The sequence below is a fragment of the Hyla sarda genome, chromosome 9 (assembly GCF_029499605.1).
Source record: "Hyla sarda isolate aHylSar1 chromosome 9, aHylSar1.hap1, whole genome shotgun sequence".
Classification (NCBI taxonomy): domain Eukaryota; kingdom Metazoa; phylum Chordata; class Amphibia; order Anura; family Hylidae; genus Hyla; species Hyla sarda.
Window position 1 is genome coordinate 78,600,509 of NC_079197.1, and position 17,562 is coordinate 78,618,070.

At 44.6% G+C, this 17,562-nt stretch overlaps 1 protein-coding gene and 1 long non-coding RNA gene across 9 annotated transcripts in view; one reads left to right on the top strand and one right to left on the bottom strand.

Annotated features, from left to right (window-relative positions):
- The first annotated feature begins 265 nt into the window (after positions 1-265).
- LOC130291700 (zinc finger BED domain-containing protein 4-like) lies at positions 266-6,840 on the top strand. Of its 5 annotated transcripts, XM_056540824.1 has the most exons (4): positions 266-4,038; positions 4,125-4,192; positions 5,112-5,201; positions 6,706-6,840. In XM_056540824.1, exon 1 carries the CDS (start codon positions 2,607-2,609, stop codon positions 3,891-3,893), a length of 1,287 nt encoding a protein of 428 aa, XP_056396799.1. In that variant the 5' UTR covers positions 266-2,606; the 3' UTR covers positions 3,894-4,038; positions 4,125-4,192; positions 5,112-5,201; positions 6,706-6,840. The 5 variants fall into 4 exon arrangements, with proteins under 5 accessions (XP_056396799.1, XP_056396796.1, XP_056396801.1 ...); XM_056540821.1 differs by having other exon boundaries at positions 266-4,192; XM_056540825.1 differs by lacking the exon at positions 5,112-5,201 and having other exon boundaries at positions 6,706-6,796.
- The window catches only part of LOC130291702 (uncharacterized), a 59,855-nt gene continuing 46,516 nt past the window's right edge, over positions 4,224-17,562 (bottom strand). For 3 of the 4 annotated variants that reach the window (XR_008848009.1, XR_008848006.1, XR_008848007.1), the window contains 2 exons: positions 6,700-6,858; positions 4,224-5,375 (listed from right to left, as the gene is read on the bottom strand). This is a non-coding gene — a long non-coding RNA (uncharacterized LOC130291702). Of the gene's footprint in view, positions 5,376-6,699; positions 6,859-9,319; positions 9,553-17,562 lie in introns of those variants that run through there. The other variant, XR_008848008.1, reaches the window with a different exon arrangement.

Consider the following 17,562-nt stretch of genomic DNA (forward strand, 5'->3'; position numbering starts at 1 on the left):
TTCAGTGAGTTATTTTATAAATTCAGACAGAGCAATACTTTTCAATATACACCTCCTCCTCTCTACCGATGCCTTCGGTTAATACGTTTTTGTTTCACCTTGGGGATAGCTGAAAAATTCCTCCACATAAGGTAATCAGCTTATATAACCAGTCCTCGGACTACCGATCATGTTCACATATACTCTTAACAACATTATCCATATAGAGGAGGGGTAGCTGGAGGATTATAAGGGGTATAGAGGTATAGGGGGGGGGGGGGGGGAAGTCACTTTATAGTTCCAAAACTGTGATAGCTCCGACACACCTCTGCCCCCCCTCCACCACTTTTAGTACAGTAGCTCATCCAGATTTCTTGATCTCACATGCTTATCCTATCATCTGTAACCAGGGTGAGGAAGTATACCCCACCAGACTCTCATAGACTGCCATTGCCAGCCTGCATTTCAGAAAAGCTTTCCTACAACGGACTTCAGTTAAAATGAATAGATTCAAGCTCACCACGCTGATCCTGGCCTCTGTTACCCGAGCTGATTGCAGGGCACCCGGAGCGGCCGGCGTGTTCCGTCGCACGCCGAGCCCGCTCACGTGGTCCCCCCAGCTGCTTTGCACCACTCGTGCTTGCGCTCCGTCTCCTTCCTCTTCTTCCTGCCGGATCTCTTTTCTGCTGACTGTGCGCCTCTCAGCTCGTTCACCTCCACCACTACTGTCCACTGCAGCGAGGCCGCCACACCCCCTCCCACACCGGACACCTCCATCTCCATACCACAGCGGGGAGCAGATCCGTCCGTCAGGTGGTTTCCTTTTTTCTTTTTTCTCTCTTTCCTCTTTTTCTTTCTTTTTTCGCCCTAATCAGGGACGTTCGTCCCAGGGTCAGCATCATGCCTCCTGGGGGGTGGGGGGAGAGGAGGGAGAGAGCCCTGGAGCGGGCGGAGCTGACGAGATCACATCCTCTCGTCACGTGACCCTTGTCTCAGAATAAACAAGGACTTGATTTGTTAATTACGGAATGCATTCGTTATTAGTTGACGAAATCGAAACTAAGGAATAATTTTCTCCATTTATTTGATTGGTCACTTTACAGAGTTTGTTATCACATGACATTAGTCAGCCAATCGGGGTGTCCTTCTACATCCTGTGTTTTTCACGGACATTGAGGAACTTTTCTTTATTCCTGTGAAAGTTTTACTGGTGTTAACAGTGACTCACAGTGCTTGTAGAGATGGACAGATCCCCTGAGGAAGACTTCCCCAGTGACACAGAGACAGCTAGAGGACAAGGTGTTACCAAGAAGCCAAAGGTAACAGCTGCCATTTTTTATAAGAGGACATCAGCAAGGCCTGCTGCCAAGTCTTCCAGTGGCCAAACTTCTAGGCAACCAATCAGAGACATCTGCCATGTGGAGACGGAGACTCTAGCAGAAAATGAGACAGCCATTACTGATGCTGAGGTGGCCCTAAATGTCCATCAAGAAGGCTCTGACACAGAAATAGACAACATCATGCATGTCAGTCCTGCCCTTGCAGATGTGAACATTGGCATTGTAGAAGAGGAGGTACCATGGTCCAGTATTGCACCAGATAAACCTTTTTCGCCACTACTATTCGTACATGACATTGATGATGACTATCAAGAATCTCAATCACCACCATCCTCCTCTGGCTCCATAGTTGTGGATACACCCTCCCATGCAAAGACTGCCACTGTCACCAGTACAAGGACTTTAGCTACTGCTTCCAAGAGCACTCCCCTTCCAGAAAAACCTTCCCCATCAGCACAACCCAGTGTCAGTGGTAACCGCAAATCTAAGGTATGGGAGCATTTCATAACAGTTGGGGATGGTCGCTTGGCCAAATGTAAGCTATGTGGCAAGGAAGTAAGTTGTGGCAAAGTCTTGGGGCATCTCACCAATGCAGGAATGGATAACCATCTGAGGACACACCACAAGGCAGTGTTGATGAGAGAAGAAAGTGGTTTGGCAGCTCCACCAAGTAAAAGAAAGGGAAGTAGTAGTGCTAGTTCCAGTGCTACTATGAGTTCAGCCTCAGATAACCTGGAAAAGGGGCAAGGGGCTGAAGCTGTTGTTCATCCCAGTAAAGGAAACCAGTCCACCATAGAACAGTTTACTGGTTTTCATCCCAGGGGGATTTCCCGCCAACAGTCCCGCAAGATTACCCGCCTTATAGGTGAGCTCATAGCCATTGGGGGGGCTCCATTTAACATGGTGGAAGGGGAACCTTTTAAACGCCTTCTAAAGGCACTTGCACCCCAATATATTGTACCATCACGTACCACATTCAGCAGAAGTATAGTACCTGCTTTGTATAAATCGTGTGTGGAAAAGAGGAGCTGGGAAAAGCTGCTGGACAGTCTGTACATCTAACCACTGACCTGTGGAGTGCTCCCAGTGGCCAGCATGCTTTCCTATCATTGACCACACACTGGTGGCAGCCCATTGTCACTGAACTTGCCCAAACCAAATCAGGTCCAAGAAGCACAGGGGCTGGTGTTGAGAATACAAATCAGGGCCACCGCTCATTCCTCCTCCATGCAGAGGTATTGGATGAGCAGCACAGCTCACAAAACATAACCAGAGCACTTAAAAAAAATGGTGGAAGAATGGCTTGGGGAACACGGAGATACACATCCGAAGATGGGTTTCGTGGTGACTAACGGTGCAGCCAAAATGATAAAGGCATTGCGTAATGGCAACTTTGTATGTGTGCGATGCTCTGCACATGTCCTCCATCTTGTGGTGAAGGCCGGTTTGGAAGACACCTCAGAGAGCAACACAAAGCTCACAGGAGTTCTGGATTCATGTAGAAAAATTGCAGGGCATTTTCACCGGAGTGTTAAAGACAGCCACTTACTCAGACGGGAGCAGAGTAAGGCAGGTGTTCCTCAACACAGACTGAAACAGGATGTTAGCACCCAGTGGAATTCCACACTAGAAATGCTGGAAAGAATCCTAGAGCAGCAGAAACCCATACATGCAAAGTCCCATGAAAATTATATTGGCATCACCAGAGCATTTGGCAGGGAGGAGTGGACCTTAGTTGCTCAGGTGGTTGCTGTACTTAGCCCCTTTCGTGCGGTCACGGAAAAGTTAAGCCAGGAGAAGGCAAGTTTGGCGCAAGTCATCCCTCTCTTTACTCATCTGTTAACCAAAATGGATGCCTTCCTGAATAACAGAGAGAAGTTGACTGGAGGCTATATAGTTGGTGATGTTGCCACACTGGTAAGGAGACTCCAGGTCCTACTACAGCGTAGGATTAAAGAGCTGACAGACACTTGCCCTGATCTAATGCTAGCCACCATGTGTGACCCCCGGATTAAGGGCAAAATGGCTCTCCAAGCAAATGCCCTAACAAGCTGGAGGGACAAATTAATCATCAAGGTGTGTGACAGACAGAGACTATTAGATGTGGGACAAGAGAGGCATGATGAGGAGGAAGAAGCAGAGGAAGATGAGCCTGCAGAAATCTCAGCAACCATCAGCAACACTGCTACAACCTCCTCAAGAGCTGCAGACTTTTGGGCAGAGACATTGCAAAGCCTGGTTGGACAAACCAGACAACCCTCTCGGATACCAAGAGACAAGGTGGCAGACATGGTCAAAATTTATGTGTCTGAACCAAATATATTTCCCACTGCCGATGCCATGAAATATTGGGACGAAAAGAGGGCTATTTGGCCTGCTCTAAGCATGGTGGCCCAGGAGCTCCTATCCTGCCCCCCAACCTCTGTGCAAAGTGAGCAGGTATTTTCTGTCACCGGGAACATTCTATGCCCACAGCGTTCTCAACTGTCCCCTCAGCTCATGGAGCAGATGACTTTTTTTAAAGTCAATTTGCCAAAGTTAGGGTACCCAGCCCTAAACTTTGAAACAAGTTAAAAAGTTGAAGTTACCTCTTCAGTTAAAGTTGAACACTGCAGTTACCGTTGAGTTCAAGTTTCGTTAACAAGTTGGAATGTTTTCCCGTTACTACCAGTTGTTTAAAAGTGAAGCAAGTGACAAGCTTAACAGCCCCTTCAAACAGGTGAGTGGTCTGTCAATCATCCCCTTCCCTCCTAATATCCCATTATTAATTTTAGTTTAATTTATACCTTTCCATCTTTCTTTCAGGATTTAGGAATCCTATTGCTGGACCTTGAAGTGGGTGAAAAAAAGGAGTTTCTTTCAGCAAATCACTGGTGAGTAACTTAAAATTCCATCAATTTTCTTTATAACAGTTGTGCTTTACAGTGCCTCTGCCACTAGAGGGACCCCTAGTAAATGAATGGAGCAAATATTCCAGAGGCATAATGGTCAATTCACACGTACATTATTTTTTGCAGATATTGAAATCTGCAGCATAATATGCAGTACATCAAATCTGCGCAGAATAATGTACGTGCCAATAGAAAATATAAGTCAGTGTATTATTTTTTTATTTATTTCTCTCCAGTCTGTCCACAGGGCTCTCTCTGCTGACACCTCTGTACATGTCAGCCAGGAACTGTCCAGATTAGAATAACATTTTCATAGCAAAGTTCCTGCTGCTCTAGACAGTTCCTAATACGGACAAAGGTGTCAGCAGAGAGCACTGTGGACAAGGGGGCAGATTTATCAAAACCTGCCAAGAGGAAAAGTTGCCCAGTTGCCCATAGCAACCAGTCAGATTGGTTCTTTCATTTAGCACAGGCCTTGTTAAAAAATTAAAGAAGCGAGCTGATTGGTTGCTATGGGCAACTTCTCCTCTGGACAGGTCTTGATAAATCTCCCCCAAGATGTGGACAACACAAAAAAAAAAAAAAGTGGAAATAAAAATAATGTAATGTTAGTAATAATTTAGACACCACACAGGATAAAGAAAAAAATGTTTTTTTTTTTCTTGAATGGCCAAGGCCTTCAATGCTGCAGTAGTAATAATAACATATCTTAAACAGAACAACAACTGAAACATATCAACAAGGCGAAATAATTTAGTCCCGTATATTTCAGTTTTTTTTGGGGGTATTGCTGCTGCTTATGGGGCATAACGTCCACCCTCAAATCATGCATCGCCTGCATCTGTTGTTGGCTATGGTGGGACAACATGGCCTGAAATTCTCCCATTTGTTTGGCCAACAGGGCTTGGAACTCTTGTTTTTGTGATCGGTGGAGTTCAACCATGGTGCGATTCTCCTTGGCCAGCCTTTGGATTTCTTTAGCAAGCTGCAGGTAAGTATCCCTTGGGACAGAGCCAGGAGCTAGGGTTGGGGGAGAGTGGTTGGTGTTGTTCACCTGGGGACACCTCCTCCTCCTCATCTATCTCAGCCGATGCTGAGGACAGGACAGGTGATTGGGGCAAGTTTTGATGGCGGACCATCCTCCCTGCAGATGGACCTGGTTGATCTGAAAAAAAAAAAATAATAATAATAATTAATTAGTAATGTTTTGACTGAAACAGTAAGAAAGTTTACATTACAGTGTGTCTCATTACTTTGATTAGCTGCCATCATAAGTTCTTAAAGCTTAAATAAATAAATAAACTACAATATGGTGAAAAAGTAATGAGTTTATTTCATCATAGGTAAAGAAGAAGATACTAAAATATTATATTATTAACCTCTGAGGAAATAAACTCATCACTATTTCAGCATTTTGGAGTGTTGTGGGTCTGGAGATGCTGCATTCTCTTGATTGTTCGATATCTATTTATGTATGCATGTGTGTACACACACACACACAAATATATATATATGTGTGTGTGTATAAACTGTATATGTATGTATATATATATATGAATATTTTATTTATATCTATCTATCTATATACATATATATATATATATATATACACCAATATATACACACACATATATATATATATATATATATATATAGCAACAGAAGAATGCAGCAGCACACTACCAGATTTAGGTGAAACATGAATATGCAGTTAAAACATGGAGAGCTATACAGCTATGGTGTAATAGATGCAAATGTGAAACTATGAAATAGTAAGGCACTTAGCTCGCAAATTTGTCTCCGCCGGCGGTCAAATAGCTTGGACCGTCCCACCGCGATAAGGTGGCCTCCTTGGGACGGACCCTACACTGTGAATATGCCTCTGTGTGAACAGTTCAGTAAGCATGGCAGGGTCTGGAACATCCAAGACACCTTATATACACACCTGATAGAGGTGGGTGGGGTGCAAGGCCAACATGGAGGTAGCCACTCCCCCGTATGTGCAATACAGACAAAGAATAAGTCAGCCAGCACTTTAGTTGATACCAAACTATTATATGGACCTGGCCTACAGGTGCACGCTACTAGGCTAGATATACAGCAACAGAAGTATGCAGCAGCACACTGCCAGCACAAGGATATAGGTGAAACATGAATATGCAGTTAAAACGGAGAGCTATACAGCTATTGTGTAGGCCAGGTCCATATAATAGTTTGGTATCAACTAAAGTGCTGGCTGACTTATTCTTTGTCTGTATATATATATATATATATATATATATATATATATATATATATATACATACATATATATATATATATACCAATATATACACACATATATATATATATATATATACACATATATGTATATATATATATATATATGTGTGGGTGTGTGTATGTTTGGGATTAGTATGATTGTTTTATATTTTTTGAACAAGTAATTATTAATAATAATAATAATTTATTTTTATTTTTTTACTCACCGCCAGCACTCTCGGATTCAGGCGACATATGAGGACCACCAAGGCCTGTCTCACTCCGACCCTCTGGCAGGAGATGGTTCCGGAACTCCTGCTCCCACTTCCTGAATTCCTTGTTTTTTTTTTATTTTACGCAGGACGGTTGCTTTACAGTCATAATACCTGCATGAGATATAGTTTATTAAAAAGTTTATCATACATTTAAAATCAATAAAAAGTTTTGTTGACAAATGTTACAACTGTTTGATTTTACTTATATGCACAATTGCATATAAGCAACAGATATAGCCAGTGTTACCAAAATGTCTGGTATGTTAACCCCTTAAGGACTAGGGGTTTTTCCATTTTTGCATTTTCGTTTTTTGCTCCTTGCCTTTAAAAAATCACAACTCTTTAAATTTTGCACCTAAAAATCCATATGATGGCTTATTTTTTGTGCCACCAATTCTACTTTGTAATGACGTCAGTCATTTTGCCCAAAAATCTACGGTGAAACGGGAAAAAAAATCATTGTGAGACAAAAATGAAAAAAAAAACGCCATTTTGTAACTTTTGGGGGCTTTCGTTTCTACGTAGTAAATTTTTCGGTAAAAATGACACCTGATATTTATTCTGTAGGTCCATATGGTTAAAAGATACCCTACTTATATAGGTTTGATTTTGTCTTACTTCTGGAAAAAATCCTAACTTCATACAGGAAAATTAATACATTTAAAATTGTCATATTCTGACCCCTATAACTTTTTTATTTTTCCGTGTATGGGGCGGTATGAGGGCTCTTTTTATTGCGCCGTGATCTGAAGTTTTTAGCGGTACCATTTTTGCATTGATAGGACTTATTGATCGTTGATTCATTTTTTCATGATATAAAAAGTGACCAAAAATGCACTATTTTGGACTTTGGAATTTTTTTGCGCGCACACCTTTGACCGTGGGTTTAATTAACGATATATTTTTATAATTTGGACATTTACGCACACGGAGATACCATATATGTTTATTTTTATTTACACTGTGTTTTTTTTTTTTATGGGAAAAGGGGGGTGATTCAAACTTTTAATAGGGAAGGAGTTAAATGATATTAATTCACTTTTTTTCACTTTTTTTTGTAGTGTTATAGCTCCCATAGAGACCTATAACACTGTACACACTGATCTCTTATACTGATCATTGTTATCCCATAGGGACCTATAACACTGTACACACTGATCTCTTATACTGATCATTGTTATCCCATAGGGACCTATAACACTGCACACACTGATCATTGTTATCCCATAGGGACCTATAACACTGCACACACTGATCTTTATCATTGATCACTGGTTTCTCATAAGAAACCAGTGATCGATGATTCTGCCGCTTGACTGCTCATGCCTGGATCTCAGGCATTGAGCAGTCATTCGGTGATCGGACAGAGAGGAGGCAGGTAGGGACCCTCCTGCTGTCCTGTAAGCTGTTCGGGATGCCGCGATTTCGTCGCGGCTATCCCGAACAGCCCACTGAGCTAACCGGCATGGTTTCAGTTTCACTTTAGTCGCGGCATTCAACTTTGAACGCCGCGTCTAAAGGGTTAATAGCGTGCGGCACAGCGATCAATGCCGCGCGCTATTAGCCACGGGTCCCGTCCGTTGTTAGACCCACCGTGGCCCCGCGTTATAGATCGGGTGCGGACACATGACGTTCCAGTACGTCATGTGTCCTTAAGGGGTTAAAGGGGTATTCCATTATTTTCAATAATGCACTTACTTATACTGTCTGTACCTCTGTGTGGTTTTAATTTTTCCATCTGTGATTAATTACTTAATTAGTAGAATATGCATCATTACAAGTGCCACACACAGTGTAATAATATTTAAATTCCCCATAGACTACTCTTACATTAAAGGGGTACTCTAGTGAAAGGCAGTAAGGAAAAATATTAACTGAACTCTCCAGGGCATGGTTATACAAACTAATATGTTTTCTCTCTATGGTATACTACCCCTTTAACCCATAAAGGACAGTAGGACACAGTCCATGTGATCATATATGAAATTTAAATTGCCTAACTGCTGCAGATGTCATGATCTGTATTGAATGATCATGGTATCTGGTACCCAGAATGAATGCCCAATTGCAGCAAGGGGTTAAACCCTCAGTGAAGGACGGGTTTAACCCCTTGCTGCAACTGGACATTAATTCTGCATTTGCAGCTCCTGAGGTATGATGCACGCTCACCACTCAGTAGGTGGGTACTTTCTGCCTGGCACTTTTTTGTTTAGTTTCTGTTTAATTTCCTTGCACCAGTTGATTTTAAATAAAAAAGGTTTTCACCAGAGTACCCCTTTAACTCCTCTGCTGCATGCTTGAGATCCTGGATGGAGCAACAGAGCATAGATAACACTGATCAATATGCTATGCTACCTAAGTTATCACCCTTTTCACATTAGGTGGAATTAAATATAATTATATATATGTAATAAATCCAGCTGTTGAAAAACTACAACTCCCAGCATGCCAACGGCTGTCTCCGGGCATGCTGGGACATCTGGAGGCACCCTGGTTGGGAAACACACACACACATATTTATTATTTATATATATATATATATACACATATAACATTTACATATAGTACTCACCTTTTGCGGATACATTCGACTGATCGGTCCTTTGCTCCAACATGGACCACAGCGTCTCTGACCCGCTTCCAGGCCGCAAATTTCTCCTCACTGCCCACGGTGGTGGTGAACAGTGTGGCTTTATGTCTGGTGACAGCCGCCACCAGAGCTAGATTTTCATCTGTGGTGAACCTGGGGCCACGATTCTTTTTGGCAACAGGTGCCGACTCCTCCCCTCCACTTTCCGAACTTGGTGATGGGGACACTGACGACCCAAGTCCGTGTTGTCTACTAGTGGTGCCACTGGCAGTGCCACTGCTAATGTTGCCCTGATAAAGGCGCCTCCTTCTCCTCTCTCCTCTTCCACCAACATTCACACTGACACCTGCACTCTCACTCACTCTCATACTCTCACCTTCCTCTCTCCCAGCCACACTTTCATGCTCTCCTCCAGACATTTTTATTCACTCAGTATCACAGTATAACAGCTCACAACAACCAACACAATACTGCATGCAGCTCAGCCCAGGTGGAAGTGGAAGTTGCTGGAACGAATTCGATTTTTTTTGTAATTTCAATAAACTTTATTGACAAAATTGCGGATGTATTCGTTATGCAATAACGAATGTATCCGAATAACGAATGTAGCCGAATAACGCATGTAGCAGAATAACGAATGTATCCAAATAACGAATGTATCCGAATAACGAATGTATAACGACTGCAGCCAACTAACGAATGTATCCGAATAACAAAAGCACCCGATAACAAAAGAGATGACGAATATATCAGAATACCGAACAAATGATAATGAATCCTATAACAAAAGTCCATTATAACAAATGCCTATGAAAACTAATGTTTCTGTTGACGAATGAATCCGATAACGAATGCGTTCGAAAATTTTGACCGCCATTTTAGATAATAACGAATCTGTCCGAAAATGTCATCGGAAAATGGCTGCCGAACCGAAAACATACGAATATAGGTGTAAAAAGAAACGAAAAGAAACGAAAATTTTTGATGTGCACATGTCTATCATGTAATCTTCATACTATTTAGCTGACACATAGTAACAAACCTCCTCCACATGTTATTGACTTACTACTGGGGTGACACACTGTAACAAACCTCCTCATAATGTAATCTTCTTACTACTGGGGTGACACACTGTAACAAACCTTCTCCCCATGAAATATCCTTAATACTATGGTGACACACTGTAAAAAAAACCTCCTCCTCATGTAATCTCCCTTACCACTGGGGTGACACACTGTAGCAAACCTCCTCCTCATGGTATTAACTTACTACTGGGGTGACACACTGTAACAAATCTCCTCATCATGTAATCTCCTTTCTATCGGGGTGACAATCTGTAATAAACCTCCTCCTCTTGGAATCTCCTAACTGTTGGGGTGACAAACTGTAACAAACCTCCTCATTAGTTCTCCTAACTACTGGGGTGACACACTGTAACAAACCTCCTCATCATCTAATCTCCCTACTACTGGGGTGACACACTGTAACAAACCTCATCCTCATGTTATTAACTTACTACTGTGGTGACACACTGTAACAAACCACATCCTCATGTAATCTGCTTTCTACTGGGGTGAAACACTGTAACAAACCTCATCCTCATGTAAACTCCTTATGACTGGGATGACACACTGTAATAAAACCCATCCTCATATTATTAACTTACAACTGGGGTTATACACTGTAACAAACCCCCTACCTATGTAATCTTCTTACTACTGGGGTGACACACTGTAACAAACCCCCTCATCATGTAATCTCCTCACTACTGGGGTGACACACTGTAACAAACCCCCTCGCATATAATCTTGTTACGACTGGGGTGACACACTGTAACAAACCTTCTCCTCATGTAATCTCCTTACTACTGGGGTGACACACGGCAACAAACCTTCTCCTCATGTAATCTCCTTACTAATGGGGTGACACACTGTAAAAAACCTCATCCTTATGTAATCTTCTTACTACTGGGCTGACACACTGTAACAAACCCCCTCCACATGTTATTGACTTACTACTTGGGTGACACACTGCAACAAACCTCCTCCCCATTTAATCTTCTTACTACTCGGGTGACACACTGTAACAAACCTCCTCCACATGTTATTAACTTACTACATGGGTGACACACTGTAACAAACCTTCTCCTCATGTAATCTCCTTTCTACTGGGGTGACACACTGTAACAAACCTCCTCATGTTATTAACTTATTACTGGGGTGACGCGCTGTAACAAACCTCCTCATCATGTAATCTCCTTACTACTGGGTTTACACACTGTAACAAACCTCCTACTCATATCATCTCCTTACTACTGGGGGTGACACACTGCAACATAACTTCTCCTCATGTAATCTCGTTTCTTCTGGGGTGACCCACTGTAACAAACCCCATCTTCATGTTATTAACTTAATACTGGGGTGACACACAGTAACAAACTTGCTCACCATGTAATCTCCTTACTACTGGGGTGACACACTGTAACAAACCTCCCCCTCATTTTTTCTTCTAACTACTGGGGTGACACACTCTAACAAACCTCATCCTCATGTAATCTCCCTTACTACTGGGGTGACACACTGTAACAAACCTCCTCCTCATATAATCTCCTTATTACTGGGGTGACACACTGTAACAAACCCCCTCCTCATGTAATTCCCTTACTCCTGGGGTGACACACTGTAACACACCTCTTCCTCATGTAATCTCCTTACTACTGGGGTGACACACTGTAACAAACCCCCTCCTTATGTAATCTCCTTACTACTGGGGTGACACACTTTAACAAACCCCATCCTCATGTTATTAATTTACTGCTGGGGTGACACACAGTAACAAACCTCCTCCTCATGTAATCGTCTTACTACTGGGGTGACACACTGTAAAAAACCTCCAGCTCATGAAATCTTCTTGCTACTGGGGTGACACACTGTAAAAAACCTCCCCCCAATATAATCTCCTTACTACTGGGGTGACACACTGTAACAAACCCAATCCTCATGTAATCTCCTTACTACTGGGGTGACACACTGTAATTTACCTTCTCCTGATGTAATCTCCTTTCTACTGGGGTGACACACTGTAACAAACATTTTCATGATGTAATCTCATTATTACTGGGGTGACACACTGTAACAAACCTCCTCATCATGTAATCTCCTTTCTACTGGGGTGACTCACTGTAACAAACCTCCTCCTCATGTAATCTAATTACTACTGGGGTGACACACCATAACAAACCACATCCTCATGTAATCTCCTTATTACTGGGATGACACACTGAAACAAACCTTCTCCTCATATAATCTCCTTTCTACTGGGGTGACACACTGTAACAAACTTCTCATGTAATCTCCTTAGTACTGGGATGACACACTGTAACAAACCACATCCTCATGTAATCTGCTTTCTACTGGGGGAAACACTGTAACAAACCTCATCCTCATATAAGCTCCTTATGACTAGGATGTAAGCTCCTTATGACTAGGATGACACACTGTAATAAAACCTCCTCCTCATATAATCTCCTTATTACTGGGGTGACACACTGTAACAAACTCTATCCTCATATTATTAACTTACTACTGGGATGACACACTGCAACAAACCCCCTCCTCATGTAACTCCCTTACTCCTGGGGTGACACACTGTAACACACCTCTTCCTCATGTAATCTCCTTACTACTGGGTGAAACACTGTAACAAACCTCCTCATAATGCAATCTCCTTTCAACTGGAGTGACACACTGTAACAAACCTCCTCGTGTAATCTCCTTACTACTGGGGTGACACACTGTAATAAATCTCCTCCTCATGTAATCTCCTTACTACTGGGGTGACTCAATGTAACAAACCTCCTCCTCAAGTAATCTCCTTACTACTGGAGTGAAACACTGTAACAAACCCCCTCTTCATGTAATCTCCTTACTACTGGGGTGACACACTTTAACAAACCCCATCCTCATGTTATTAATTTACTGCTGGGGTGACACACAGTAACAAACCTCCTCCTCATGTAATCTTCTTACTATTGGGGAGACACACTGTAAAAAAAAAAAAACCTTCTCATGTAATCTTCTTACTACTGGGGTGACACACTGTAACAAACCTCCAGCTCATGAAATCTTCTTGCTACTGGGGTGACACACTGTAAAAAAAAACTCCCCCCATGTATTATCCTTACTACTGAGGTGACACACTGTAACAAAGCTCCGCCTCGTGTTATTAACTTTCTACTGGGGTGACACACTGTAAGAAACATTCTCATCATGTAATCTCATTACTACTGGTGTGACACACTGTAACAAGCCTCCTCATCATGTAATCTCCTTTCTACTGGGGTGACACACTGTAACAAACTTCCTCCTCATGTAGTCTCCTTACTACTGGGGTGACACACCATAACAAACCCCATCCTCATGTAATCTCCTTACTACTGGGATGACACACTGTAACAAACCTTCTCCTCATATAATCTCCTTTCTACTGGGGTGACACACTGTAACAAACCTCCTCATGTTATTAACTTACTACTGGGGTGACACACTGTAACAAAACTTCTCCTCATAAAATCTCCTTTCTACTGGGCTAACTCACTGTAACAAACCCTTTCCTGATGTAATCTCCTTACTACTGGGGTGACACACTGTAACAAACCTTCTCCTTATTTAATCTCCTTAATACTGGGGTGACACACTGTAACAAACCTCCTACTCATGTAATCTACTTACTACTGGGGTGACACACTGTAAAAAACCTCCTGCCCATGTATCCTTTTTACTACTGGTGTGACTCACTGTAACAAACCTCCTCCTCATGCAATCTCCTTACTACTGGGGTGACACACTGTAACAAGCCTCCTACTTATGTAATCTCCTTACTACTGGGGTGACACACTGTAAATAACCTCCTGCCCATGTATCCTTTTTACTACTGGTGTGACTCACTGTAACAAACCTCCTCCTCATGTCATCTCCTTACTACTGGGGTAACACACTATAACAAACCTTCTGCTCATGTAATCTCCTTACTACTAGGGTGACCCACTGTAACCAACCTCCTCCACATGTAATCGTATTACTACTGGGGTGACACACTGTAACAAACCTCCTCCACATGTTATTAATTTACTACTGGGGTGACACACTGTAACAAAACTTCTCCTCATGTAATCTCCTTTCTACTGGGGTGACCCACTGTAACAAACCCCATCTTCATGTTATTAACTTACTACTTGGGTGACACACTGTATCAAACCTTCACCCCATGTAATCTCCTTACTACTGGGGTGACACACTGTAACAAACCTCCTCCTCAATTTGTCTCCTAACTACTGGGGTGACACACTCTAACAAGCCTCATCCTCATGTAATCTCCCATACTACTGGGGTGACACACTGTAACAAACCCCAACCTCATATTATTAACTTACTACTGGGGTGACACACTGTAACAACCCCCCTCCTCATATAATCTTCTTACTACTGGGGTGACACACTGTAACAAAACCCATCCACTATTATTAACTTACTACTGGGGTGACACACTGTAACCAACTGCCTCCTCATGTAATCTCTTTACTACTGAGGTGACACAGTGTAACAAACCTCCCCCTCATTTAATCCCCTTACTACTGCGGTGACACACTGTAACAAACCTTCTCCTCATGTAATGTCCTTACTACTGGGGCGACACACTGTAACAAACCTCCTCCTCATGTATACATCTTACTACTGGGGTGAAACAATGTAACAAACCTCCTGCCCATGTTATTAACGTACTACTGGAGTAACGCACTGTAACAACCCCCTCCTCCTCTAATCTACTTTATTCTGGGGTCACACACTGTAACAAACCTCCTCCTCCTCGTGTAATCTCATAACTACTGGGGTGACACACTGTTACAAACCTCCTCATCATGTAATCTCCTTACTACTGGGGTGACACAATGTAACAAATCTCCTCATCATGTAATCCCCGAAATTAAAAATGACAAATTCCTAGTTGTAGGCCAGAGGTGTGGGTCCATGTGCCCAGGAAGGTCAACCTTACCTGGGCAAGTCCTCCTGAAGGGTCCCTGACTGACTTCCATACCTGACAATAATTGAAAAACTGAGAACCGGTATGAGATCGGATATGAAAGCTGAATCCAGGTCACAGTTCCACGAGCTGGGCATGTCCGAGTGGTACGCGTTCATAAAACTGTATCGCAGCATCACGAGTAAGTACCTTAGAACGGCCGCCTGCCTCAGAATAGTAGGAGAGCAAGCCTTCCGGCTGTTTTCTCAGGGTACGCCAGGGCCGAGCGCGGGCTCCCCTGGGGTCGACCTCTGGTTTCTCCCTTGGTATTTTCCAAGGGGATCGGGATGGTTCATGTACCCGAACGGGGGCAGGGCAGTCCCTGGGTGAATCCTCTGGAAGGGTCCCCTGAAAGGCTTCCATGCCTGTAGACTTTTGACATGCAGAGAACCAGAGACTCTATAAGGGCGGGAGGCATGAGTCCCTGTACACAGGCAGGGCATGCCGTACTTGGGAACAGGATCGGTGATGCGGACCCCCCGGTGGCGGGGAGCAGAAGCGTCGGGCGAGTTGGCAAACATTGGCGGGCAGTCCACCAAGGCACCCCGGCCCTCCGGAGGTGAAAAGAAAAATTACAAAGTCCAGGTTGTTGGCCAGGGGGAGATGCGAGTCCAAATGCCCAGGTGGGTCAACAGAACACAGGCAAGGCCTCTGGAAGGGTCTTCCATGCCTGTAGACTTTTGACACGCAGAGAACCAGAGAGGCTATAAGGGCGGGAGGCGCGGGTCCCTGTACCCAGGCAGGGCGCGCCGTCCTTGGGCACAGGATCGGTGACGCGGACCCCCCGGCGGCGGGGAGCAGAAGCGTTAGGCTAGTAAGAATACATCGGCGGGCGGTCTGCCGAGGAAGTTCGTCCCCAGGGGAGCCTGCACTCAGCCACTCTCTCAGGGTACGCCAGGGAGGAATGCAGGCTTCCCTGGGGACGAACCTTCCTGTTTCTCCCTTGGTATTTTCCAGAGGGATTGGGCTGGTTCACTTACCCTACCCGGGGCTGGGCTGTCTCAGGGGTGAAGCCTCCGAAAGGGTCCCCTGACAGGATTCCATGCCTGTAGACTTTTGACATGCAGAGAACCAGAGAGGCTATGAGGGCGGGAGGCGCGGGTCCCTGTACCCAGACAGGGCGTGCCGTCTTTGGGCACATTATCGGTGACGCGGACATCCCAGCAGCGGGGAGCAGAAGAGTCGGGCGAGTAAACAAACATCGGCGGGCGGTCCGATGAGATGCCCCCGCCCTAGGGAGGCAAAATTAAATATTTCAAAGTCCAGGTTGTCGGCCAGGGCGAGGTGCGGGTCCCTGTGCCCAAGAGGGTCAACCGAACACATGCAATGCCTCTGGAAGGGTCTTCCATGCCTGTAGACTTTTGACAAGCAAAGAACCAGAGAGGCTATAAGGGCGGGAGGCGCGGGTGACACGGACCCCCCCGGCGACGGGGAGCAGAAGCGTCGGCGGAGTAAGAATACATCGGAGGGCAGTCCGCCAAGGAGGTTCGCCCCCCCCCAAGGGAGTCCGCACTCTGCCGCTCTCTGTGTACGCCAGGGCCGAGCGCGGGCTCCCCTGGGGACGAACCTTCCGGTTTCTCCCTTGGTATTTTCCAGGGGGATTGGGCTGGTCCCCAGGTGAAGCCTCCGGAACGGTTCCCTGACAGGCTTCCATGCCTGTAGACCTTTTACACGCAGAGAACCAGAGAGGCTATAAGGGCGGGAGGTGCGGGTCCCTGTACCCAGCAGGGCACGCCGTCCTTGGGCACAGGACCGGTGACGCGAGCACCCCGCAGTGGGGAGCAGAAGCGTTGGGCGAGTCAACAAACATCGGCGTGCGGTCCGCTGAGGCCCCTCAGCCCTCCAGAGGCGATATGAAAAATTACAAAGTCCAGGTTGTCGGCCAGGGGGAGATGCGAGTCCCTATGCCAAGGATGGTCAACCGAACATGGCAAGGCCTCTGGAAGGATCTTCCATGCCTGTAGACTTTTAATATGCAGAGAACAAGAGAGGCTATAAGGGCGGGAAGTGCGGGTCCCTGTACCCAGGCAGGGCGCTCCGTCCTTGGGCACAGGAACGGTGACCCGGACATCCCAGCAGCGGAGAGCAGAAGCCTCGGGTGAGTCAAAAAACATTGGCATGCGTTCCGCTGAAGCGCCTCGGCTCTC